This window comes from Eleutherodactylus coqui, chromosome 2 (assembly GCF_035609145.1).
Source record: "Eleutherodactylus coqui strain aEleCoq1 chromosome 2, aEleCoq1.hap1, whole genome shotgun sequence".
Classification (NCBI taxonomy): Eukaryota; Metazoa; Chordata; class Amphibia; order Anura; family Eleutherodactylidae; genus Eleutherodactylus; species Eleutherodactylus coqui.
The window spans coordinates 110,709,581-110,735,057 of record NC_089838.1 but is presented as its reverse complement, the minus strand read 5'-3'; the positions used below and the strand labels follow the sequence as shown (position 1 = coordinate 110,735,057).

The 25,477-nt window shown below is 45.1% G+C and overlaps 1 protein-coding gene across 6 annotated transcripts in view; it reads right to left on the bottom strand.

The window, feature by feature from the left end:
• UIMC1 (ubiquitin interaction motif containing 1) overlaps positions 1-25,477 on the bottom strand; it is a 96,395-nt gene that overhangs the window by 25,592 nt on the left and 45,326 nt on the right. For all 6 annotated transcript variants that reach the window (XR_010790298.1, XM_066591329.1, XM_066591333.1 and 3 more), the window contains 3 exons: positions 19,056-19,120; positions 9,586-9,674; positions 5,709-5,791 (listed from right to left, as the gene is read on the bottom strand). Coding sequence is in view for 5 of the 6 variants with exons in the window: in XM_066591329.1 (XP_066447426.1) it covers positions 5,709-5,791; positions 9,586-9,674; positions 19,056-19,120 (237 nt within the window). In the remaining variant the exon portion in view is untranslated. The remainder of the gene's footprint in view (positions 1-5,708; positions 5,792-9,585; positions 9,675-19,055; positions 19,121-25,477) is intronic.

Sequence of the window (25,477 nt, the reverse complement as noted above, 5' to 3'; positions counted from 1 at the left end):
CGGCAGTCCTGCGCGACCTGCTATAAACCGGACGTCTCATTGTATTTATTTTCTTCTCCCTTTTAATTTTGAATGTGTTAAATTTGAAAAATTTCAATTAAAAAATATTAAACCTAAAACGACCCTTACTTTGGTGTTTCACAGATAAAAAGAAAAAAACTGGAAGATGGAACAAAGCCTCATTGGCATTGTGCCATCTTGCCATTTGCTTATTTCCCAGAGGAGCATAGATGACCTTTATAAAAAAGTCTCCTCACACCTCCTATGTTCTCGTCCTAAGGAGAAACCATCCTGACCTACAGATAAGGAAAAAAAAGTATGCACTCAAAAAGAAAAATCGAAATAGATGAAAATACTGCATTTACTCCTTCAAAATTGACAATCTTTGACATGTTTGGTTAGAATATATAGGGTCGTGAATTAAAAGAGGGTTAATTCTCTTAGTTCTATTCCCTTTGATATGCACAGATAATAATCTGATATTTTACTCTTAAGGTCCTTTTACACGCAGAGATAATCTTTCAAAGGAGTGAAAGATTGAACGATTTTGTGATCTATCTGCATCAAGTGTTAATAACCATTAACATGTTATCCTCATTTGCATGTAAAAGGGCCCCCAGGAGCTGTTTGCAGAGCCCAGCATGTGATTAACCATACACCCAGCTGTGCAAACAGCTGCATTGTTCTCCTCGTAGCTGCTGGCAGATTGCAATGTTTCCCGTCTCCCGTTGAGATAGCAGCATGCAGTCTCTATTGAGAAACACTTTATTTCTCAATGTCTGAGTGATAGATTTTAAATTCACTTTAAAATCATCGTTCAAACAAAAGGTGCACGATGCCCGCGTTTACATGTATCGGTTATTATTCATTTTCGTTCATCGGAACAAATTTTGAGAGATTATCTTTTCGTGTAAATGGGCCCCCTATTGTTCGTGGCGAGCTCTCCACTATGCGAATTGTAACAAATCACATCATACCATCTTTGCAAAATGGTGACTAAATACTAAGAGAAACAATTTTGAAAGAAACCAGGAGGAACTGCAAACCTTTACCCCCAGTTTTTTTTAAGGAATTAACTCTGCTTTATTTCTAAGTCTTCAAAGTGGTCACCATGGAAACACTGTCGAAAAATATATATATTTTTAAAAAGCTATATTAGCTTGCATTTCCATGACTAAATGGAGAACAGCACAGTTCCTTCCTTCACTTACACAAAAATAACCAGTTTTCATGACCTTGAAAGAAAGATTTTCCAGAAAAAAAGCATTTTCCTATTTGCTTTTGATTTCTGTACAATTCTAATTTAGCATTTTTTCTTCCCCTTTTTAAAGCACTTTAAGCCTGGGTTCTCACATGCCAGAAATCTCGCCGTTTGGCCGCAGCGAAAAACCGTGAGATTTCTGCAAGGAAAGTGCTGCTTCAAACCCCGTGGCACTTAGCCGCGGGATTTGGAGCAGCTTGAGCTGCAAGCTTTTCTGTTGCGGCTAGCGCTCCCATGGAGAAGAGCACGGCCACAACGGAAAAAAAATTATAATGAACATGCTGCGGCCAGGGAAAAAAATTATAATGAACATGCTGCGGCCAATGTTTACTGTTCTGTGGCTTATGAAAGACACAAATTCGATACATTCTTGTGCCGATATACCTTACAAAGGCTGCCCGACGAAGTAACTCGATATACCTATCCAGACAGATACAGCTGAACTCATAAGTTTGCATACACCTTAGCTACAGTCAGTCATTAAAACTCAATTTTTCCCCTGTTTCTGACATGTAACCCTAGTCGACAGTCCCCCTCTCTTAGGTCAGTCGGAATCACTACTATATTTCAAGAATGTGAAATGTCAAAATACTACTACAGACAAGGATTTACTTCAGCTTGTAATCCTTTCATCACATTCCCAGTGGCTCAGAAATTTACATACACGTAGTTACTATCTGGTAGTATTGCCTTCTAATGGTCTCACTTGTGATAAAGGTTTTGGGTAGCCTTCCACAAGCGTCTCACAACTGGAATTTAGGTCTGTTCCTCCTGACAGAACCTGTGTGTCCGAGTCAGATTTGTAGGCCTCTTTGCTTACACACGTCTTTTCAGTTCTGCCCATAGTTTATGAGACTGAGGTCAGAGCTTTGTGGTGACCACTCTGTTACCTTCACTTTGTTGTCCTTTCACCATCTAGCCACAACTTTGGATGTCAGAGATTGCTTAGAGTCACTGTCCATTTAGAATATCTATTGTGCCCAGGTTTTAATTTCCTGGCTAATGTTTTGAGATGTTACTTAATATCTCTACATAATGTTCCTTCCTCATTATAATGCCATCTATTTTTGAAAGTGCACCGGTCCCTCCTACAGCCAAGCACCCCCACAACAGAATGCTGCCACCCCTGTGCTTCACGGTTGAGATGGAGTTTTTTTTGGTTTGCAAGCCTCCCCTTTTTTCATCCATATGTAACGATAGGCATTATGGCCAAACGGGTCCAGTTTTCGTTCATCAGACCAGAGGACATTTCCCAGAAACAATCTTTGTCCCTATATGCAGTTGCAAATTGCTGAGCAGCCATTCAGGTCATGCAGACACAGGACACGTTTAATTGTTGATCTAAATACTTAAGATTCAGGAGGAAATCAATACATAGGTTGATTTGCTGCCGTTTTTTCGACAAATTTGAATTTTTTGCATCAAAGAACTCATACATTCATCTCTAGGAGTCAGAATGTGTCTCCTTCCTGAACAGTACCATGGGTTTAAACTTGTATACTATTATTTGAGCAGATGACCATGGCACTTTCAGGCATTTGGAAATTGCTCCCAAGGATGTACCAGACTTGTGGAGGTCCATAATTCTTTTTCTGACTCTTTAGCAGTTTACCTTGGTTTTTCTGATGATATCAAGCAAGGAGGCAAGTTACTAGGCCTTGAAGGTAGACCTTAAAATACTGCCACAGGTACAGCTCCTATTATCTCAAATGATGTCAATTAGTCATCAGAAGAGTCTAACGTCTTGACATCATTTTCTAGAATTTTCCAAGCCATTTAAAGTCAACTTGGAGTATGTAAATGTGTGACCCACTGGAATTTTGATCTAGTCAATTATAAATGAAAGGATTGGTTTATAAACTTATTTGGAAAAACTGCTTGTGTCAAGTATAAAGTAGAGATCTGAAACAACTTACTGAAACTATAGTTTGTTACCATGGAATCAGTGGATACGAGTTTTAATTACTTCAACATAAGTATGTAAACTTATGACTTCAATTCTAGATACACTATCAGTCAAAAGTTTTAGAACACCTCAATATTTCCACTTTTTATTAATATTTACAGTTCAATGTCTCAAATGTACTCTGTGCTAGGTTTTCATTTCAAACAAGCAAGTTAAGATGAATAAAAATAATGGATTCACTTTGGTTCACCAAATTAAATCCAGATTTGTGACTCTTCAAAGTTGCCCCCTCTACCAGATATAACAAGTTTACACAATTGAGGCATTCTTCCTACAACGGCATTCAGATATTGTTCAGAAATTTCTTCCCAACTTTGTTGCAGAACTTCCCACAAATGTGCTGCACTTGTAGGTTGCTTTGCTTTTAACCTTATGTCCAGTTCATCACAAACAAGGTCAATGGGGTTTAAGTCTGGAGATTGTACAGGCCATCCCATTCTTTGGAGCCTACAGCCGCCGCCTTGTCTTCTTAAGTAATTCTGACATAACCAAGAAATATGTTTTGGATCATTGCCTTGCTGCAATATGAACCTCTAACCAACTAGGTGTAAGCTAGAGGGTATTGAATGACTATTCTTCAGTAGTCCAATGGAAGTGCTGCTTGGCCCAGGCAAGTCTATTTTTTTGTTTTGCGATCTTAGCAGTGGCTTACTGATACTCTACCTATCAAACCTGCAGATAGGAGTCTTCTCTTCACAGTTGACATGGACACTTGTTTATTTTTTGCTGCATTAAGCGGTACTTGAAGATTTTGTGCTGTGAGACACTGATCACACAAACCGATGACTCTCAATAACTTGTTATCTGATTTTGTAGTGGTCCTCAGTCTGCCAGATCTCTTCCTGTCAGTTTCCGAGTGCCATTTGATAGTATAGGAAACTGTACTCCCTGCAGCCTTGGTTTCCGTGGCAATTTCTCTGTAGGACAGGCCTACACTTCTAAGGGTTATAATTGTCTGTCTCTCGTCTTTGCTTAATTGCTCTCATAATGGAAAGAAAAAGGCAATGTGCTCTGTCCTGAAAAGCAAAATGGTCCAAATCCTGCCCTAGAGGGTATTGTAATGCAGTCTGTTTCAACACTGGTTATATAGAATCAGAGGGTTTGAAAGTAATCTACAGAAGTGGAGACACCTGTAGGAATAGTTTGCATCCAATTTCAAACCATAATTTGATGTCTGTGCTACAGAGCAGCTGTCCTTAATATTTTCCTTTGGTAATATTTTTCTTTTGGTAAAATAATTAATTCAGACTATTATTGCGTTTCTGGCTAAAATTTCATAATATTTTAAATTCAGTTTTGAACCATTTCCTGTTATTTGCTGGACTTTAACTGTGTTAATGTCAAATATAACTGAAAAAAAATCGAGGGGTTCTAAAACTTTTGACCAGTAGTGTATGTAGGTAAGAGGATGTGTCATATCACTAGGCATGTAGGCAATATAATAAACACAACAGCTTTATTGTACTGCTACAGGCCTTGAAAAGGCAGGATAGTAACTCTAAACACATATATACGTTTTTGTGTACATCTTCCTCATCACTCCCAGGCCTATAGGAAAGGTTTGTAAGCCATCTCTTCCTGGAGACTTAATGGACAGAAAAGTGCCTGTAGACCCATAATTTTTCATACATGACACCTGCTATAAGCGTGTGCCTCAAATATGGCAGCAAATATTCAAAAATTGCTACAACATAAAAATAAAACACATTTGTCTACTATATACTTATGTTTAGTTAAAAAAACTGAACATGAATATATATGATATGTTCTCTTCAAAATCTTGCCTCGATGAGATCTTTTTTTATCAATACTAAAAACAACTTCATTGAAAAATAATATATAAAGATTAGAGATGAGCGAGCGTACTCGGAAAAGCACTACTCGCTCGAGTAATTTGCTTTATCCGAGTATCGCTGTGCTCGTCCCTGAAGATTCGGGTGCCGGCACGGAGCGGGGAGCTGCAGGGGAGAGCGGGGAGGAACGGAGGGGAGATCTTTCTCTCACTCTCTCCCGCCCGCTCTCCGCTGCGACTCACCTGTCAGCCGCAGCGGCACCCGAATCTTCAGGGACGAGCACAGCGATACTCGGATAAAGCAAATTACTCGAGCGAGTAGTGCTTTTCCGAGTACGCTCGCTCATCTCTAATAAAGATCAAGTGGGAAATTTATAAAGCATTTTAAATTTTTTATAATTTCTTCCATTCGAAGCAACATGCTAGCTTAGAGGTCAGGAAGCAGCTTTACAATGGCATGAATAATTATCAAAGGTGCTAGATAATCAAATGGGATTCTACTGGCCAAAATAGCCGCAAGTTAAATGGAGAGGTTGAACAGAAAAACCTTTTTCTTCCTTCAAACCTATAGGAGTTGAGAAAGAGTTGAGCAAGCAGGCACCCATCTGAGATTCTTATGGCATATTCACAGAATAGTCTGTAATGGTCAGAGGTCTCTGGTCAGATTTTATCTACTTCCCATCAGTTACCTGTGGCTCTGGGGCGATCTCCATTACATCAGTTTGATCCTCCTTGTCAGATTCCTCCTGCTTAGCTGGACTTGGCTGCGTTTCTGTAGGGTATAGAAGGTTTAATAATAAGTACTTAAAATTACTACATGCTTACTATGAAGTTATGTTCTCTGCCAATACTGTTAGATCATGCTATGTTCAATCATACCTTTCTTTACCCAATTAATTAAGAAAATCACTCTTTCACAGGCACAAGAGAAGATATCTAAAAGTATGAATAGCCATTAACGTAAACCCCAAGGGGCAGTACATCATGTTAAATTACAACCTACTACCTTATAGCACAACTACACAAACATCTCATCACTTGCAGCAATGAAAAAAGACTTCGGCAGCATCCAGGGTGCAAATTGATATCCAAAGTTTTATTCCCCCATCACAGAAAAACAGGCAACGTTTCGGCCATGTTGGCCTTTGTCAAGCTCACTTGTCAGGCTCATTGTGAGCTTGACAAAGGCCAACATGGCCGAAACGTTGCCTGTTTTTCTGTGATGGGGGAATAAAACTTTGCATATCAATTTGCACCCTGGATGCTGCCGAAGTCTTCTTTCATTGCTGCATGTGATTTTGGTGATAAGGATCCATTCACCTGTTTCTTTGGCTACTGCATAATCTATGCCCAGCCCTTGGAGGGATATACAATTTGTGCTGCTGGCGACCTGCTTTCTCTGAACATCTCACATCACTGATGTTAGAACCTGGTATTTGTCCTCTCCATTTGGCATAGCCTATAATCACCAACATATTCAGCAGCGCCCGTACAGAGATTACCATCATTACCATTAGTTCCTAGCTCCAGTGGGGCTAACACTTCAAAGTTCCTATGTTAAATACCAAATTCAGAAATGTCAGCATAAATATTAGAAAACTAGAAAGTTAAATAAAACACCACTATGTTACCCTAAGCTTCTATTCATATACCCTCTGCCACCGAAATAATGGAAACCTGGGCGAAGTCCCAATATACATTAATGATGGCTATTACTGGTCATTCAGTTTCATTCCATGACAGATCATCAGAGCGTCGTGGCTCCTGTTATAAATGGAAGCTATGACGCCAATATGAACATAACCCAACATGACCCTCATACAGCAAAAATAATATCTTTTTTAAAACACACATGCTAGAGCCTAATATTTTGGGGCATCAATACGAAAAACACACAGGCTTCTAAAATCTACAGCGATTTGTCCATCAAATATTAAGCTATTTGTTCGAGGTGTGCCTCAAAGAGAGCTATTAAAACAGTGTAATGATATAGCGAATGGCACGTCCTATCTATTTATTGAAATGCTAAGTGGAATGGTTCGCACTGCTAGAACCCATGGTGTGAGTGTCTCTATTGTTGTAGTGCCTATGCTTTTTACTAATCTCAGCAGGCTCTTCAAATTAGCTGAATACCTGATTCTCTGAAGCTACTGCTCTAACACATGCAACAATATGCAGAGTAGGAATAGAGGAACATTCATACCCTCGGGATTGCAAGATGTTAGACTACTAGGAAATCCAGAATATTGGACTTATTCTACACCTACACACACACACACACACACACACACACACACACACACACACACACACACACACACACCTACACACACCCACACACACCCACACACACCCACACACACCCACACACACCCACACACAAGCTATGTAGCAGAAAGACTAGCACAGCAGAATGCATGCTCTGCAGTAGTTTCTTGGGGGGCTAATGACTACAGATCAGACTCTTTTTGTGGACCTCATTTTGCATGTGCTACATGTTGAGGAATACAAAAGTTTTCTGGGACAAGGACCTATTATGTACGCTATTTCCTGAACCCCAAGTCAAAAAAAATGCTAGTGCATGCCCTCTTTATCTCCCACCTACACTACTGCCTTCTCTGTGGCCTCCCATCCAACACCATTGTGCCCCTACAATCCATCGTCAACTCTACTGCCCAACTAATCCACCTCTCCCTCTATTACTCCTCTGACAAACCCTTTACTGGCTACCCATTGTCCAAAGAACTCCACTGCCCTATCCACACCTTGTGCTACTAGTTACACCACATCTCCCTGATGAGCTGAACCCACAGTAAAACATGTAGTGGAGGTTGTAGTTGTACCTGCAGAGATTTGTAGCCTTGGCGCACCCTTCAAGGCACCGTTAAATGGAAGAGGAATACATGCTGGAGGGACTGCATGCGTGTATAGGACTGAGATACCCGGAAATAGTCCAATCGCTGTTTTAACTATTGTATGGGCATTTTAGACACTTTTGACCATTCATTTTTAATGCACACCAAATAAAGGTCATGTTTTAATAGCGCCCCCCCCCCCCGCTAGACTGAACCATTAAATAACATTTAAAGTGCTTAAAGACGACACTATTGTCACCTTCATTTGAATTGTGGACGTATACCATTTTATAGTGTTGTACCATAATACTAGGATAATCCATCACATTATGATGGGTTGGCATCTTACCTATGGTGGGACTCCTGCCAATTACTAGAATGAAGGGACCTGCACAGCGAGTGGGTGTGAGCACCAAAAGTTAAGAGAACTTCCACATAGTCCATTCACATGAGCAGTGTGGTGCATCAATACTGTGAAAGGAGGGCAGCAATGCTTGACTGGTACTGCTGCTCCTTCAGCCAGAGAATCAGTGGAGGTCACAACAGCCAGACGCACACCAATCAGTAGATGATAGCATATGCTAGCGATGTGTTACCCCCCTATAAGAATACCCAAACATTGTAGATTTACTCTCTTAATTTAGCGCACAAACTGTGAATCCTGCTAATGAAGCCTCAATGATAGCTGTAAACTAGATTTTAGTTGTCACTCTGAGAAAAGTACAATATATATAACTCCAGTATACATGGATGATGTTCGGTCTTGTGACAAAATCTTCTAAACAGATAATACCGTAAATATAAAACAAAGCAACACATCTGAAACATTCTGCCTTGGGGAGTCTTCCGTACAGAAGTTCGGCAACTGCCGCCATATTCACAGACCTGCTGCATTCATGCAAATTGTATCCTGGAGTTTGCAATAGTGGCAGCAGCTGTTCACATGCACAATAATAATACAAAGCAGATAAACACAGCGGGGCCGGGAATATGGCCATTAAAAAGCAGTAATGAGAACGCCAAATTGCACCTTTTTCAAGGTTTCCTTGATGGCAGATATATTTAGCCATAAATCCAGCTATAAAAACCTGCGCATTTCCCAAACTTTAATTTCAACATGCTAAGTGGGTATTTATATATACTGTAGGAGGGTCAGACCATTTTTTTTTTTGCGAAAACCGTGGAAAATCATAGAAAAATGCAGCAGAAATGGTGGCAAAGACACTCTATAACTATGGCCACTACTGTCCTGCGTAGGCCGCTTTCTCCTGTCGTTGATTTTAGGCAGACACGAAATTCATCGTTGGCTCGTTCACTTATGGGTCCGTTTAAGCATTGCTCGCTCAGTCGTTCTCAGTCATTTATACAGCGAATGTGAAAGACCGAACGATTCTCATTAGAACAAGCCAACGATGTATCCGCCAGTCTAGAAAAAGCTGCTCGAGAGCGAGTGATCACGTCACCTGCTGGTTGAATCGATAATCGGTTCGTCTAAAAATGACCCTTAGACTGCATTGCGGTAGAATCATGTGTGAAAGCAACCTTCCAGCTCCTATAAGCGGATCATCTCTATACGTTCATTCCTACAGGTATTACAGTGTATTAATGATGCAAGTTTTCCTGTACAATACACGCACCTCCCTGGACATTGCTACAGCATCGCCTCAGTGATCTGGAAAGCAGAATATAATTATTTGTTATTTCCCCATACCTGGGCAGATTGTCATCTCTTCTTCCTGGGTGATCTCCGTGGGCTCCAAAAGGTGTCTGTCATTCCTCGCAGTGCTTGGAAAAACATCACTGCAAGAGGCAAATAAATTGAAGCTTTTCACTAGATTCATCTAGGATACAGCAACAACCAAATAAAGCAGAAATTGGACTTGTCATTTACTTGTCTTAATTTGACCCCTTTCTGTGATAACTGTACACACAAAATCTTACTCCCCGTCCCTCCTGAAAGCACAGCTTCTGATAGGTGCCCGGGGTCCTGCTGCAAGTGTAAGGCTCCTTATCAATCATTATAAAAAGGACAAGATACACCCGACGTAGTAATAACGCCTGGATAGGATTTATTAGGGTATGTTCACATGGGTATCTGCCTTGGAAAAATCCACTGCGGATTTCAATGGAAACGAGGTTAACCCTTTCTAATCCTCTGTCTGACGCCTTCCTACATTCTGATTGAAGCATGTACAGCTCCAATGTCAAAAGACGTCCGGCAGGGTATTTTTACCGTCGGTTGCCAGCCACTCCACTGTCGGAGCCTCTCTGGCGCACACACACTGGCTTTAGCCAGCAGATGGCACCATTGTAGAACAGCAAAAAGAAAAAAAGCCTTGTAGGAAACCCTGAATCCAAAATTGGATTGGGGCCGCAAAGGGGGGGGGGGGGGGGGTCGCCTGTTACTGCCGGGGCCGCAATAGGGGGTCGCCTGTTACTGCCGGGGCCGAAATAGGGGGGGGGGGTCACCTGTTACTGCCGGGGCCGCAATAGGGGGGGGGGAGGGTCGCCTGATACTGCCGAGGCCGCAATGGGGGGGGGGCGCCTGTTACTGCCGGGGCCGCAATAGGGGGGGGCGCCTGTTACTGCCGGGGCCGCAATGGGGGGGGGGGGGTGTGTCGCCTGTTACTGCCGGGGCCGCAATAGGGGGGGGGGCGCCTGTTACTGCCGGGGCCGCAATGGGGGGGGGGGGGGGGGGGGTGTTGCCTGTTACTGCCGGGGCCGCAATAGGGGGGGGGGGCGCCTGTTACTGCCGGGGCCGCAATAGGGGGGGGGTGTCGCCTGTTACTGCCGGGGCCGCAATAGGGGGGGGGGGGGCGCCCTGTTACTGCCGGGGCCGCAATAGGGGGGGGGGGCCCTGTTACTGCCGGGGCCGCAATAGGGGGGGGGGGGGCCCTGTTACTGCCGGGGCCGCAATAGGGGGGGGGGGGCCCTGTTACTGCCGGGGCCGCAATAGGGGGGGGGGGGGGTCGCCTGTTACTGCCGGGGCCGCAATAGGGGGGGGGGGGGGTCGCCCGTTACTGCCGGGGCCGCAATAGGGGGGGGGGTCGTCGCCTGTTACTGCCGGGGCCGCAATAGGGGGGGGGGGGGGGGGGGGGTTCGTCGCCTGTTACTGCCGGGGCCGCAATAGGGGGGGGGGGGTGTCGCCTGTTACTGCCGGGGCCGCAATGGGGGGGGGGGGGGGGGGGTCGCCTGTTACTGCCGAGGCCGCAATAGGGGGGGGTCGCCTGTTACTGCCGGGGCCGCAATGGGGGGGGGGGGGTCGCCTGTTACTGCCGGGGCCGCAATAGGGGGGGGGGGGGGGTCGCCTGTTACTGCCGGGGCCGCAATAGGGGGGGGGGGGGGGTCGCCTGTTACTGCCGGGGCTGCAATAGGGGGGGGGGGGGGGGGGGTCGCCTGTTACTGCCGGGGCTGCAATAGGGGGGGGGGGGGGGGGTCGCCTGTTACTGCCGGGGCTGCAATAGGGGGGGGTCGCCTGTTACTGCCGGGGCCGCAATGGGGGGGGGGGGGTCGCCTGTTACTGCCGGGGCCGCAATAGGGGGGGGGGGGGGTCGCCTGTTACTGCCGGGGCCGCAATAGGGGGGGGGGGGGGGGTCGCCTGTTACTGCCGGGGCTGCAATAGGGGGGGGGGGGGGGGGGGTCGCCTGTTACTGCCGGGGCCGTAATAAGGGGGGGGGGGCGCCTGTTACTGCCGGGGACGCAATGGGGGGGGGGGTGTTTCCGCCTGTTACTGCCGGGGCCGCAATAGGGGGGGGGGGGGGGGGGTGTCGCCTGTTACTGCCGAGGCCGCAATAGGGGGGGGGGGGGTCGCCTGCTACTGCCGGGGCCGCAATAGGGGGGGGGGGGGGGTCGCCTGCTACTGCCGGGGCCGCAATAGGGGGGGGGGGGTCGCCTGTTACTGCCGGGGCCGCAATGGGGGGGGGGGGGGGGTCGCCCCCGTTACTGCCGGGGCCGCAATAGGGGGGGGGGGGTCGCCTGTTACTGCAGGGGCTGCAATAGGGGGGGGGGGGCGCCTGTTACTGCAGGGGCCGCAATAGGGGGGTTGCCTGTTACTGCAGGGGCCACTAATATAGGGGGTTGCCATTACTACCGGTGCCAGCAATATAGGGGGTCACCATTACTAGTGGGGCCACCAATGTGGGTGGGAGACAATTACTACAGGGGGCGGATTAGTTGTGGAATCCATAGTAGCTGTAGCTGGATGAGATTTTGAAAATCATCCATGCGGTGTGGAAATAATCTGCACCAAACCCATGTGGACACTGACATGAGGTGCGGGATTTAATTCTGCAGCATGTTAATTTTAAATATAATGTATATCTATAGCCCATCCAGCGCTCTTCCCTGTGTGTTTTTTTAAACAGCCCTGTCCTTTTTATAATGATGGAGGTAAAAATCATGTCGTAATAAGCCACACCCTATCCACGCCCCTGACCACACAACAGCCACACCCCTAACCACACCCCCTTTTGGTAGGGGTGCTGCGCCGTAAAAACTTTTTCCCGGGGGTGCCCCAAAGGCTGAAAAGGTTGGGAAACACTGGACTATGGCATAGATTCCCATTCAAATGCATGGGACACTTAGACGCGGGTCTGATGCGAACTACGTGTCAGAAATGCGCCGTTTGAAAAGGATCGTGTGATATACTGAGATTCAAAACCAATCAAATGGGGAGAGATGCCCAAGCCATAGTAGTCAGGAAAGGAGGAGACTTAGGAGTCCCTTGAACATTTCTAGGAATTACCTGCAGCTGAGAAAGGGGAGGGGGTGGTAGGCCCGGAACAAGAGCGCAATATGGGGTTTTCAGTTTCTTACACTGTTAAGACGGGGAGCGCTTGAATTGGGGCCACCCGATAAACTGCATTACCCTTGTGTGCAAGCGGGCAGGCGTTAAAGGCAGCTGTGGAGGAGAAAGCAATGTGGCTTGGCAAATGGAAGTCAAAGGGGTAGAGGACTCATTTCTGAGTGTAACTGAATTTTTTGTAATACTTTTTTGTTCACAGAGATAAAAGATGTCTGGGTACAAATTCTTATGTGTACTGGTCAACACAGAGACAAGAAAAAGACATCATATGAGATGCAGTTGTGAAGGAAGGATGCCAAGGTGCACTGGCAGACAAATATCAGTTGCCTTAATTTGGCATGTCGGAGAAATGACATTCCCCCGCAACAGCTAGTATGGATTGCAAGCAAGAAGGCCTTAGGATGCAATGTAGGTAGCTTGGGATTAAACTGGGGAGGTGTGAATTGGCATAATGGAGTGTTCCTAATGGTGGAAGGAAAGTCAATAGGGCCTTACAAGTTTTGTGGAAAGATGGCGTTTGGCCAGAGCCTGGGGCAGGAGTGATGGTGTACAGTTATGAGACATAGAGCCAACTTCTACAGCACTATGCAAGAAGCCCTGGATAAGTAGCTCAAATGGCTTTTGTAAGTGGGGGCAAATAAAGTAGGTGGCAGGATCACAGCACTTACACGCTCAGTAGTAGTGGTTTACAGCTCAAAGTGAACATACCACTAAGCTTTATGGTTGGGTGGCTTGCCAATAGGGGGGGGGGGGGGGGGGGAACACATGCTGTGTGGTAGGTGCCACCAATTTGGGTTGGCCCAGGTAATCATGAAGCTTGGCGAGAGTGATCAACAGCTACCAGTGGGGTCTGCTGGGTGCAGGCAAATGAAGCTGGCCCTAAAAGCAGGCAGACTGGCACTTGGGCTGGGCAGTGGAGTAACAGTGATGCCGAGGTCCGACACGCTCAGCCTTGGTGTCACGATCAGTTGGGCTCCCTCACTGCATAATGTACGGTATCTGTTAAATACAGACTTGCTGACAAACCCACAAGACACACTCAACGGTGTAGGGTTTAAAATTTGTGTTAACATGTGTGAATTTTAGAAGTTACTATACCCACAATTAAGAGAGGAGTTCTGTTCTAAATAGATTAACCCCTTCACGGTCTAGGAAGGTATGTAATACATCCCAAATTAAAGCTTTTGGTATTATATTAAAGCCCAGGATCCAACATCTTTATCTGGAGTCAGAAAACAAGCCGAAAAGTTTTACTTCCCGATTTTGTGTACATAAGGTAGGGAGGGGTGTGACAAGTGGATCGCAATGGATGTCAGCACCATCATCAAGAAGAGTACTTCAGTAGGGTAAAAATGCTGCTTTTGAAGAGACTATTGAAAATTCCCTTACAGCTGGAGGCACATGCAGAGTTCTACCAGAATTATGTAACATGTGCCCTCCTGCCCTCCGTTGCATTACTGTGATAGAAGTCAGCGTGCGGCTCCGGCAGTAAGGGAATATGCAGTAGCTACTTCAAAAGCAGCATTTTTACCCGATTGAAGTACTCATCTTGAGGACAGTGCCGGCATCCACTACAATCCTCCTTATCATATCACATTACTGGTCATGGAGTTCTTCCACCGGAGGAGGATCGTGGTTGGCTGAAGTCTAGCACTCCATACTATCTGGTCTGTACAGTGTATGTCACAACCCAACATGCATAGAGTTAGGTTATAGCACCATAATCAAACAGCCCTACATATAGCGCCCTCCGTCTTTTTCCTCTTCTATGTACAAAGGAAGGTGGGCAAACTGCAAGTGCCGGCAGGATGAAAGACTACGGAGTGTTCCTATCATGCCTCCTTCTGTACAACCTTCCAGACGCCTCCAAAAGGGAGGTGATGCAGAACGTTTCTTCATGCTATCTTACCATTAACCCTTTCCAATCCACTGTCTGACATCTAAAGACATTCTGATTGAAGGCTGTACAGCTTCGATGTCGGAAGACGTCCGGCAGGGTATTCGTACTGTAAATTACTGGCCGCTTTGTGATCGGGGACCTCTCTAACATGTCCCATACTGTAGTACTGGCTCTAGCCAGCAGATGGTGCCATTGTATAATGGCAGAAAGAGAAAGCCCCCTAGGAAACCCTGAATCCAAAATTGGATTGCAAAGGCTTAAAGAGAAGATAAGTGTATATGTCGCATTTATGGGTTTGTCTTTCTTTCTACCTGAGAAGACCAGCAGTTACACATGTAATCTCCCTGCATCTAATCAGGCCATGAAGGTGTCGGCCAGCAGCTATTCATCCTGATTTACCAAGACTCCTCAGGTGGTGGCTTATCGCCTTTAAAAAGAGGGTCGGGCAATTAAATTTACCGTACCTAATCCTACTTTTTCCTGTTGAGAAAAACGTTTAGGCTGGGGCTCACGCGAGTGTATTATGTGCAGGTCTTGCGCACGTAATACACTGTACCAATCTGCCACAGGCGGCCATATTGTTGTTCACACGGCTTGCTTGAAATATGTGTGCAAAATAAATCGCAGCATATTCTATTGTGGGACGCATTACATGTGCGCACACGCCAAGATAGTACTTGGCTATGGGCGCACGCAGCCAATAAGCAATGTTATTGCAAATGGCTGCGTGTGTATCTCTTACAGCCTGCACGCTGCCAGAATACACTCATGTGACCCCGGCCTTAACCTCACACGGAAATGATGGTTGGCTGGCTCTGAAATCGGTGGGTTTGGTCAACCTAAATGTAATATCTGTCTTCAAAAGGTGCCTCATGCTTCAATAAGTCCTAGTATCGCCCTTTCCCTTTAAATGCCATACTTATTAAACATACTCTTGTGCTCCTAACATTCATGCTAGGTTTTGCAATAAAATTAGAATTTATAACAAGACACAGATTTTAGGTCTATTTACTGCAGTACTGGTGAATATGTGGCAGTACTGTATGTGTATGGACATGGGAGGCATGTAGGACCTCTGCACATCTAGGCCTGTTATTTTTAGGAGATGATGGCATCTTGGCTTCTGCCAGAGCCAGACTTTTTAGCTACAAATGACTTTTTTGGGGTTTTTACAAAATGTTACACTTTGATATTGTTGTTAGCCGTTTAGTGGTTCACGACCCTCGGCGACCCTAAAGGCGAGCTCCCTCCCACCTTTTTGGTTTTGCACTGCTTCTTTCAGTTGTGTGATATCCATGCCAGTATCTGCTTTGCCAGTATCAGCCATTGTGTCCTTTGGCGGCCAGGACGTCTTATGCCACTGATCTGTTCGTGATTTCCTAGTGACTCTGCTCGCATTACATGGCCAAAATACGTGAGCCGTAGCCTACAAAGATGCAAAAAAGACAAGAAAATCCTGGCAAAACTGATACCCTATATTATGCCTACACAGACAGGATGTAAAATAACAGGCTTCACGCACACACACCATAGCACTAGCCTGTTAATTTACATGCACTGAGCAAGTGAGGGTTAGTAGGGCTTCTATTTAGGAATACCCATAGACAATTCAATTTTGACATTTGTCACTGTTCCACTAATCTAAATGCTGCTTATAATCCATGTTCTTGTACCAAAACAACCCCATTCCCAAACATGGAACAGATTGCTGGGTGCATTTCCTGCCTAAGCAAACTAGCAGATATGGTATGTCGATGTCCAACTTCTTCCCATGTGACTAATGGACGGATGGGCTGATCCTCCCAGGACAGACTGTCTCATTTAACCCCTTAAGAACCAGACACTTAGGGATTTTACCCATCTGTCGGTTTAACTGCCCTATTTTTTTTTCCTTTAGCCATCAAAATTATTTTTGCTGAGTTTTTTAGGGGCTATATAGGGCTATTTTTAAAATATCCTTCCCACTGACTTTTTTCCTGTTTTTTAGTTTTATTAAGGGTAAAAAGCTTATTTTTTCTAAATTAGTATATTTACGCTAAAATAAAGTATGGGAATGGGTTCCTCATTTTGTTTCGGACGTTTTGATATATAATAATATGTATGGTTTAGGATTACAGGGCGCTTATAGCGGCGGTTTGGGGTTATTTTCTTTCTTATGTATTGTTGTTTTATTCTGTTCTTTTGTTTTACTTATGTATGTAATTATATTTTTTACTATCTATGTCCCCCATGACATCATGTAAGACCTCCTGGGGGAGGTTCACATGTTTGTTTGTTTTTTATTTGACACTTTCCCACTGTAGCTGGAACATCCATAGGAGCCCCAGTTACAGGGGGAAACATCCCCTGTGATATTAGTCACTGGCAGAGCTGGCCAGGGTCTAGTATGACCCTCCAGCAGGGTCATATAGCAGGGAGTTGTCACATGACCACTACGGGAGCCCGGGGGGGGGGGGGGGGGGGGGGGAGTTCCACTTTTGGAGTACACAGTACTCTATGAGCGCTGTGTACTCAGGGAAGGAAAAGGCAGAAAGGGTTAAAAAACCCTCCTGCCTTCTCCTCCGGGTTATCAGCTGTGACTAACAGCTGACAGCCCGTCCTGCCGCTGATTGCAGAGCAGGAGGCTTAAAGCCTCGCCGTAATTTTACTATCGGCTAGGCTTTAAGCCCAGGACCAGGTGCCGTAAATTTACAGTGCCTGGTCCTAAATGGGTTAAAGGTATTGTCTGAAAAAGGTACAAAATGACTGCTGAACGTACATCCTGTGAAAACCTATCCTAGATGGGAGAAATCATGCAGACTGGTTGGGGCCGCAGACTATGACGGAGCTCAACACTACACTGAGCATAGAAGTCAGAGAGGAGTGCCGAGGAGCCTGTAGCAAAGAGCGGGTTAGGCTGCGCCACCATCCCTTCAGTCTCTCTTCCTAGAGTGGCTTTCAACTGGCTGCACCAACCTATTGCAGGACAACCCGTTGAAGAACCATGGACCATCTGCGCCGTTTCTGACTGAATATTTCCGCTGGAACAGCTTTACAGTTACCGAAAATTCTGCAACCAAATCTGTCGCGTGCGAATCCACGCTTCCACTGCGGAAGGCGATTACTGGACAATGCTAGCAATGGTTTCATTGTAAATGCAGCCATATGGGTATGACAAGACGTTAACTTTAGGGAAAGACGCCTTCTGTGGACGTAATGTCTCCAGCCCACATAACGCAGTAGATGTGCAGAAGGATATTGTAGAGATGTCACACTGCAATCTAATACACACAAGACTTTTTTTAAAGCGAGCTAGATAAGGAGACGATACGGATTATGCCAACATATCCTAACAGAGGTTGCTTTTGTACCTCTAATACAATCTAAGCTTGGTTATAGAAAAGCTCCGTGATATGCTTAATGTGCTTTCCATGGGTTTCAGAAACGGGAGAAAAACCAATACTGTCATAGATCTACTGTGTATTAAGAGCAGGCTGGAAGCGATGTTTACCTAAGAGAAAATACAACCTTTCTACAGAGGATCGGGCTGAGAGATATACACACACCGGTTTTTCGTCAGTAGCCGCTTTTTATCATCAAGTCCGCTCATAAAATTTATTCCAGCTAGCCATACAAAATCACTTAGCAGACAGCTAGGATTTATGATAAACTATCCAGATGCTGAAACCAAGTCCACCGAGGATGTCCCCCCCCCCCCCCCACTCCCTCAACCGCGAATAAGGAAATCAACAGAAAACCCATGTATGAGCGGCAGAGACGGAAGCGTACCAGGTGATACAAGGCGATGCTCCGTGAACCGGAACCAAGCTGTCTTGGCAGAACACGGCACATTGCAGCGACCCTTTCCTGTCTTCCTAAGGACGCGGTTGCAAGCTACATTGCAGCTATCTCGATCATCTTCAAGAACGACTACAAGTGTTAAAGAAATGTAAATCTGCCGTACTCTATTGTTCCCGTGTCTGCTAAAGATGTTTACTTGCTGGATGCGATCGCGGCGGAGCTCCCATTATAGAGGGAGGACATCTAAGCATTTCATGTCACACTACATTCAGCATTTCACCTACACTACTAAAAGTCTCAATAACGTTCCGGCTCGCTAGCTGTGCTTATACTAATTTTCAGACGATTACATTAAGAGCTCTAACTACTCTCTGAACAAGTAAGTTATCTCCCTTGGGACCGGAATACCGTTTGCTCTTGAAACATGTTTATGCCAAGAAGAAATGCACCCGAAACATGAAAAATGATGGAGTTGCTAGGAAGAGCACTCCGGAGGGATGGAGCGTGGCCGGGCGCCAGGTGCGCGCTAGATGCGGGATGGGGAGAAAAAGTAACTAAATTCAGGAAAACAAAACCGAATTTCCCAAATAAACACAATACAGCTGCCTGATCCTCTACAAGGTTTTATCAATGGGAAAATACAGGCACGCTCTAATAAGTCCCAAGCATGGGAACCAGAGGTTGTGGGCGATCTCACCTCTCAGCTGGGGGCTGTGGAGCTACTCCTCCGCATTCACTTGGCAGCAACTTGGTGCACAGTGTCTGGGTGAAACAGAAAATACAAGTACGATTAGTACTAACATTCACATATGCAATAAAGGGGTGTTCAAATAGAATAATCTTTATTTGTATAGCAACAACATATTCCTCAGCGTTTACATAGTCTGGGGGGGGGATACAGAAAGACAAAAGTACAAACATTACAGAACCACGGTTACATAGTAATCAGTTGATGGAAACAATAGGGGTGAGGGTCCGGCTCCAACGAGCTTACATACTACAGGTAATGGGGTGATATAGAAGGTAAAGGGGCTGGAGATGTGCACGGTATGGTGAGGTGGAGAGTGAGGGAAGCTATACACATAGACAATGGTCAGACATTTAGCCCTGTGACTGCAGAAACAGTATGACTGCAGGATCGGTTTATGATGGCTAGCAGAGATTGCAGTCAGTAGGTCAGGGAGCATGTTATCAAGCGGCATACAGAGGGGTTTGGTTTAGGAGATGTGGTATGCCTCCCTGAAGAGGTATGTTTTTACAGCACGCCTGAAGTTTTGCGAGCCCTGGTCTTGGCTTTTCATGGCCAACCAGCACTATGTCCCGACCACCTACTGGAAAAGAGCCGTAGCTCGCATTCATTACAAACACAGCGCTTGGCTCTTTCTGTAGGCTCCGGACAGATGGTCTGTAACCATCGCGGCTGTTTCCCATCTCAGTTATGAAAAGCCAAGACAGGATTACCCCTTTAAGGAAGCAAACTAAAAAGAATATATATATATATATATATATATATATATATATATATATATATATATATATATATATATATATATATATATATATATATAGTATCCCCGCACAGTCTACCATGCTGGTTTACCATCAAATATTGGGATCCCTGCCAATCAGTTGTTAACCCGGCTGATGCACTGAGCCGATTTCTACAGGAAGCAGACAGCTCTGTTCTCACTGAAGTGGCCAGGCTTGGTATTGCAGGCATTGAAGTGAATGGGAACTTTGTAATATCAAGCATGGCCACTGCAGCTCTTTGCAGGACCATACCAGTCCAGCCACCCCCTGATCAGCAAAGATCCTGGTGGCAGACGCTAGTTAAAGGGGTTGTCTCGCGCCGAAACTTTTTTTTTTTTTTTTTCCATAGGATGTGTTAAAAAAAAAAAAAATTATTACTTGCCCGAATCCCCGCTCTGCGACGTCTTCCTTCTTCCTACTTCTTCCTTCACCAAGATGGCCGCCGGGATCTTCACCCACGATGCACCGCGGGTCTTCTCCCATGGTGCACCGTGGGCTCTGTGCGGTCCATTGCCGATTCCAGCCTCCTGATTGGCTGGAATCGGCACACGTGACGGGGCGGAGCTACGATGACCAGCTCTCTGGCACGAGCGGCCCCATTCACCAGGAAGAAGACCGCACAGCGCAAGCGCGTCTAAAAAAGCAAGATGACATCAGAATTAGACGGATCCATGGCGACGGGGACGCTAGCAACGGAGCAGGTAAGTGAATAACTTCTGTATGGCTCATATTTAATGCACGATGTACATTACAAAGTGCATTAATATGGCCATACAGAAGTGCATAACCCCACTTGCTGCCGCGAGACAACCCCTTTAATCTACTAATGATGGCCTATCCTGGGCACAGTTGTTTACAACTGAACAACCCGTTTAATGAAATATACCTAGCTTTTCAGAATAATCCGCTGAGTGTACAAGATTTAAAGCTATAACTGTCCATTATATGACTTGAACCCTGCATTTATCACTAGTTCCCCCCCCCCCCCCCCTCAGGCTCCATCTACAATTCTCACTTCTCCCTGAGATGTTGGAAGGAGTCAAGATGTTACGCTGTCTTCTATACACTGCACATAGAAAACGGCAGATTCTGCTCCCTAACCATCTGTAACACACAGCAACATAATATCAGCATGTAGCACACTAGAGAAGTATTGAGCAGTGGAGATGTGATTCCAGTAGTTTATAACACAGTTATCAATCACTATTAGCCACAATAGCATCTGCGAGCAGCTCCCCCGCCCCCAGACTTCTATGCGTAGCATGAGTATTTATCTTACTAGAGAGGGCATCACTTATAAGACAGTGGATAGCAAATTAGAATGAAGGTAGTCCCCTAGTGGCCAGAACTTTGGAGTGATATCTCAACACGATAAAAAAAGTAATTTTAGGTAAATAAAGTGATTTCAAACAAAATCAGTTTGAAAGGTTAGTGACCACTTAAACTTGGGTGGTTTTGTGCACAGCGATTTTAGGGAAAACTTTCTGCAAGTCAATGGGGAGATATTAAATGCACTACATACAGTCTGCCAGTGTATATGTGTGCGGTGTTTTGTCGTTTTTTTCCTCCCTTTTGTGGTGTTTTTTAGTTCAGTGGCATTTTCTTCTTTAGTCCAAGCAGGCTGTTGGCTTGGTGTTGTAGAGCAGAAAAACCACTTGCAAACTTAGCCTTTAGGAAGATTAAAATTTGCTTCAAACGGCCGGGAGCATTAACCCCTTCAGTACACTTCAAGACAATTCTTACAGAAAGGGCAGATCTCTTTACTAATATACATATACAGTCTGCATCGTACATCAACGTCTCATTCCAATTGGATGTTTAACATTGACAGATTAATCCCATTGGATAGCTTCATGAATATACGCCTCATGATAGGATTCCTATATATTATATATCATATATCCCTCTATACCTTTAACTAATGCTATATATGTCTTTAACAGGGTTTCTTTGTCCTGTCAAGATTAAATGTATGGCTCCTCCGTGAGTAGATGGCGCTCTAGTCTCAGGTGTACATATTCCAAGGAAGAGAGTATACAGGTGGCTATAATTAACCATTTTCCTCTTCATGAGGTTTTTTTTCTAGCATTTTTACATAGGCTTCTGTATTGGGCATGAAAAAAAAGGCCAGAAAGACAAAAACAGAATATAACTGGCAAACATTGCTCAGCTATAGAATGAAGAGGATACTAAATGGTGGGACAACCCCTTTAACAAAGAATGCCCCAGCAAGATCATTTTATGTCGGATGCAAAAATTACATGCATGCAACATGACAACCCAGCTCCCATATGGAGAGCGGCATCAGGCAGGTTCAGTCACTGAAGAAACCCCAGCACTAGGCATTGTAAACCACATGATCTGCAAAGTATACCATGTTTTCTTTAAATACAAGTGCATCCCTGCTGAGATCTTGCAGCACTGTCTGACTGTGGTGGCGTTCCCATCTGCTCTAGAACCTGTGGCCGGAGGTTTTACTGCCGATCCGGCACAAAACACCGGAAGAAAGAGCGCTGCATGCAACCCTTTCTCGTCCAGTAAAATGCCAGACAGCTAAGGGGAAACCAGGATGAACCCCATTATAGTCAATGGGTTCTGTCGTAAGACGGATCCATTTGGCCAGGGGATTCCCCTTTCCTGCTCCCCCGATGCAGATGTGATAGCAGCCTGTCACCGTCTCTTTACAATTAATAAGTAAAAAAAGCCATAAAGAAACAAAAAATGTAAAAAAAACCCCATTTCCTTGCAAATTCTGTAGCAGGTGGAGCAGTGCGGTCTGTAGCCAACAGCACAGTGTGCACAGGCTCAGCAGCCAGGCTATACTACCGCACAATGTAAGGCCGGCTGCGGGTTTGATTCCGCATGCAGGAGCCTGCAGCGGAATCCGACCTTGTGCCGGGCCGGCATCTGTGCTCATTTTTCGTTGAATGTCCTGTAGTTTCTATTGGTGCCATTTTGGAGAATTTACGACTTTTTGATTGCTTTCTATTGCAATTTTTCTTCTAGACAGGATAACCCCCCCTCAAAAAAGAAAAAAGCGCAATTATAGCGTTTATTTTTTTGTTTGGACGCCTTTCACCGTGCAAAGTAAATAATGCTCGATCCAATCACAGCGCTTACTGACACAGCACTGACGGCAGGGGATTTGAAAGCCGAGCAGGGAGATGACAGCGGGGAGAATTCTAAAGCAGCTTGATTGGCTGTGAATGATCGAGCGCCGGCTGTGATTGGCTGACGAGAACTTGCAATGGTTTGATCGCTTCTGTAGTATGATGCAATGCCATATATTACATTACACTGCGATCTGACAGGCATGGCTTAATGGCAATCTGCAATGGCAGCTCTGAAGCCTTTCAGAAGGCCCCCGCCTGCCATGGCAATCACATGGCAACCTGTGATTTTATTGCGGGGGGCCGTGCAGAACCCCCAAACATTGAACGGAGCATTGTATTGAGTGGGATCGACCTCTGATGTACATCCTGTAGCATAAAAGGGGTTAAAGAGTACCTGCACTCTCACTTCAGAGCGCTTCTGCCGTGTCAGCAGTTTTCCCACTCTTTCTGGCAGCTAAAGATGGACGTATACATGTGGCATATAGGACCATCTTCAGCTGCCGGAAAGAGGGAGTGGAAACCGGCTGACGCAGCAGAAGCGCTCTGAAGTAAATGTGCAGGTGCCCTTTAAACTTGCCTATCTACATGTAGTGGAAGAAATCAGGTCCATTCTGTTGCAGAGTTTTGCCTTGACAATGCATAGTGTGAAAGCCGTGGCAAGACCGGCAAGACATCTAGCAGTAATACATGGGGCTTTATTATATAGACACATAGCAAAATCAGTAGCAGAAAACCTCTGCTGGTCCTTGCGCGCTGCCGCTGACCTTTCCCGTTTCGTGTTTACAGTAATAACAGTCCCTTTGATCTTGCCGGAAAATGGAAAGAGTCTAAAATGTATAATTTTGCTGCTAGTAAATTTTAAAAATAAAACTTAAAAAGACACGCAAAATTATGTTGTGACAGGCCAAATCTCTTCCTAAAATATATTTGTACTGTGAATTAAGCAGATCAGAGGGCACCGAGGCATTCAAGGTTACACAGAGAGGGGACAAAATACTCCACTTATCACACGGAAATTCAATCTGACATCAGACAGTCAAAACCGCTTACTAGGAGGTGTTTTACAGGCGCTCTAATCGCCCATGGCAGGATCGGAGGAAAACTCGCACAGCGGATCTTTGTGGAGTTATCAAGATAAAGAAAAAATTAGTATCCAGATCTGATTAAGGGGAAAAAAATGTATTCCAGATATTTTTTAATACAATTATCCCTTAATTTCTACATGCATAATAAATATACACAGAGCAGTGTTACACCCCACCAAACAATACAATTCATCAGAAAATCATAATCTCCCCACCACCCAAAAAAAAGGCACATACAAAAGAGGAAAAAAAACAAAAAAATTCTACCTTGTCACCTCTCCCTCATCCCCTCCAAATCCCACCAGCTTTCCTGAGATACATCAATACGACCAGCGCTCAATATAAACATCCATTACATCTAATCAGAACCTCTTTCTCAAGTTTCCACAAACCTAGGCTACATTAAACGTGAAACTTGCGTGTGTGTTGTGCATTGCGAGACGCACAAAACTCACGCGTCTATGGTGTCCTTTCTTTTGGATGGAGTCATACACATGAGTGAGGTTTTCCCTCTCAGTGATGCAGCGAGGCAAGAAACAAGAAGATCAACAATACTCAATATACAAGTTCTGGGAATAAAGTGATTTTGCAGGCAGTGCCCACTAGAGATGAGCGAACCTACTCGGCCACGCCCCTTTTTCGGCCGAGCGCCGCGATTTTCGAGTACTTCCGTACACAGGCGAAAAGACTCGGGGGGGCGCCGTGGGTGAGTGGGGGGTTGCAGCGGGGAGTGGGGCTCCCCCGTTCCCCGCTGCTACCCCCCGCTCCGCCACGCCTCCCCCCGAATCTTTTCACCCGAGTACGGAAGTACTCGAAAATCGCCGTGCTCGATCGAGTAATTACTCGAAACGAGTATATTCGCTTATCTCTAGTGCCCACCGATGTACATCGAGTTCGGAGCAGAAGCCACTGCTCCGACTCCTGTGTAGTGGCCAGCGCTTGTAATTGCAGGTGCAGCTCTCAAATTAATGAACAGTCTAATTGTAACAAATGTTCATTCACATGATGCATTGTTAAAGCAGTTTTTTTGCTTGTTTTCGTACATTAATAAGTAGTATGAGATTGTAGCATTTGCATCACTTTTCCTTAATTGCTATGGGGCTAGGGGTTCCCAGAGGAGTCACTGTTAAAAAACCTTGATGTAGGGGAGGATGAAGAATTCTGTAAATGTTTATGTCAGCTAAGATTTGAGCACATCATGACTCCGTGACTAAACAAGTAAGCGGAGCCTAAAACAACCAGTTCTGGTAACACTTGTACTGAACAATTAAAGGGCAGATTGCTGCCCCCAATATCACAAAGTACTCCATGAATCGGTGGTTGTAAGCGCTCATTCATATGGGTGTAAATACGCAGCATCTTACATGCAGTGAATAAAACACATTGATTTC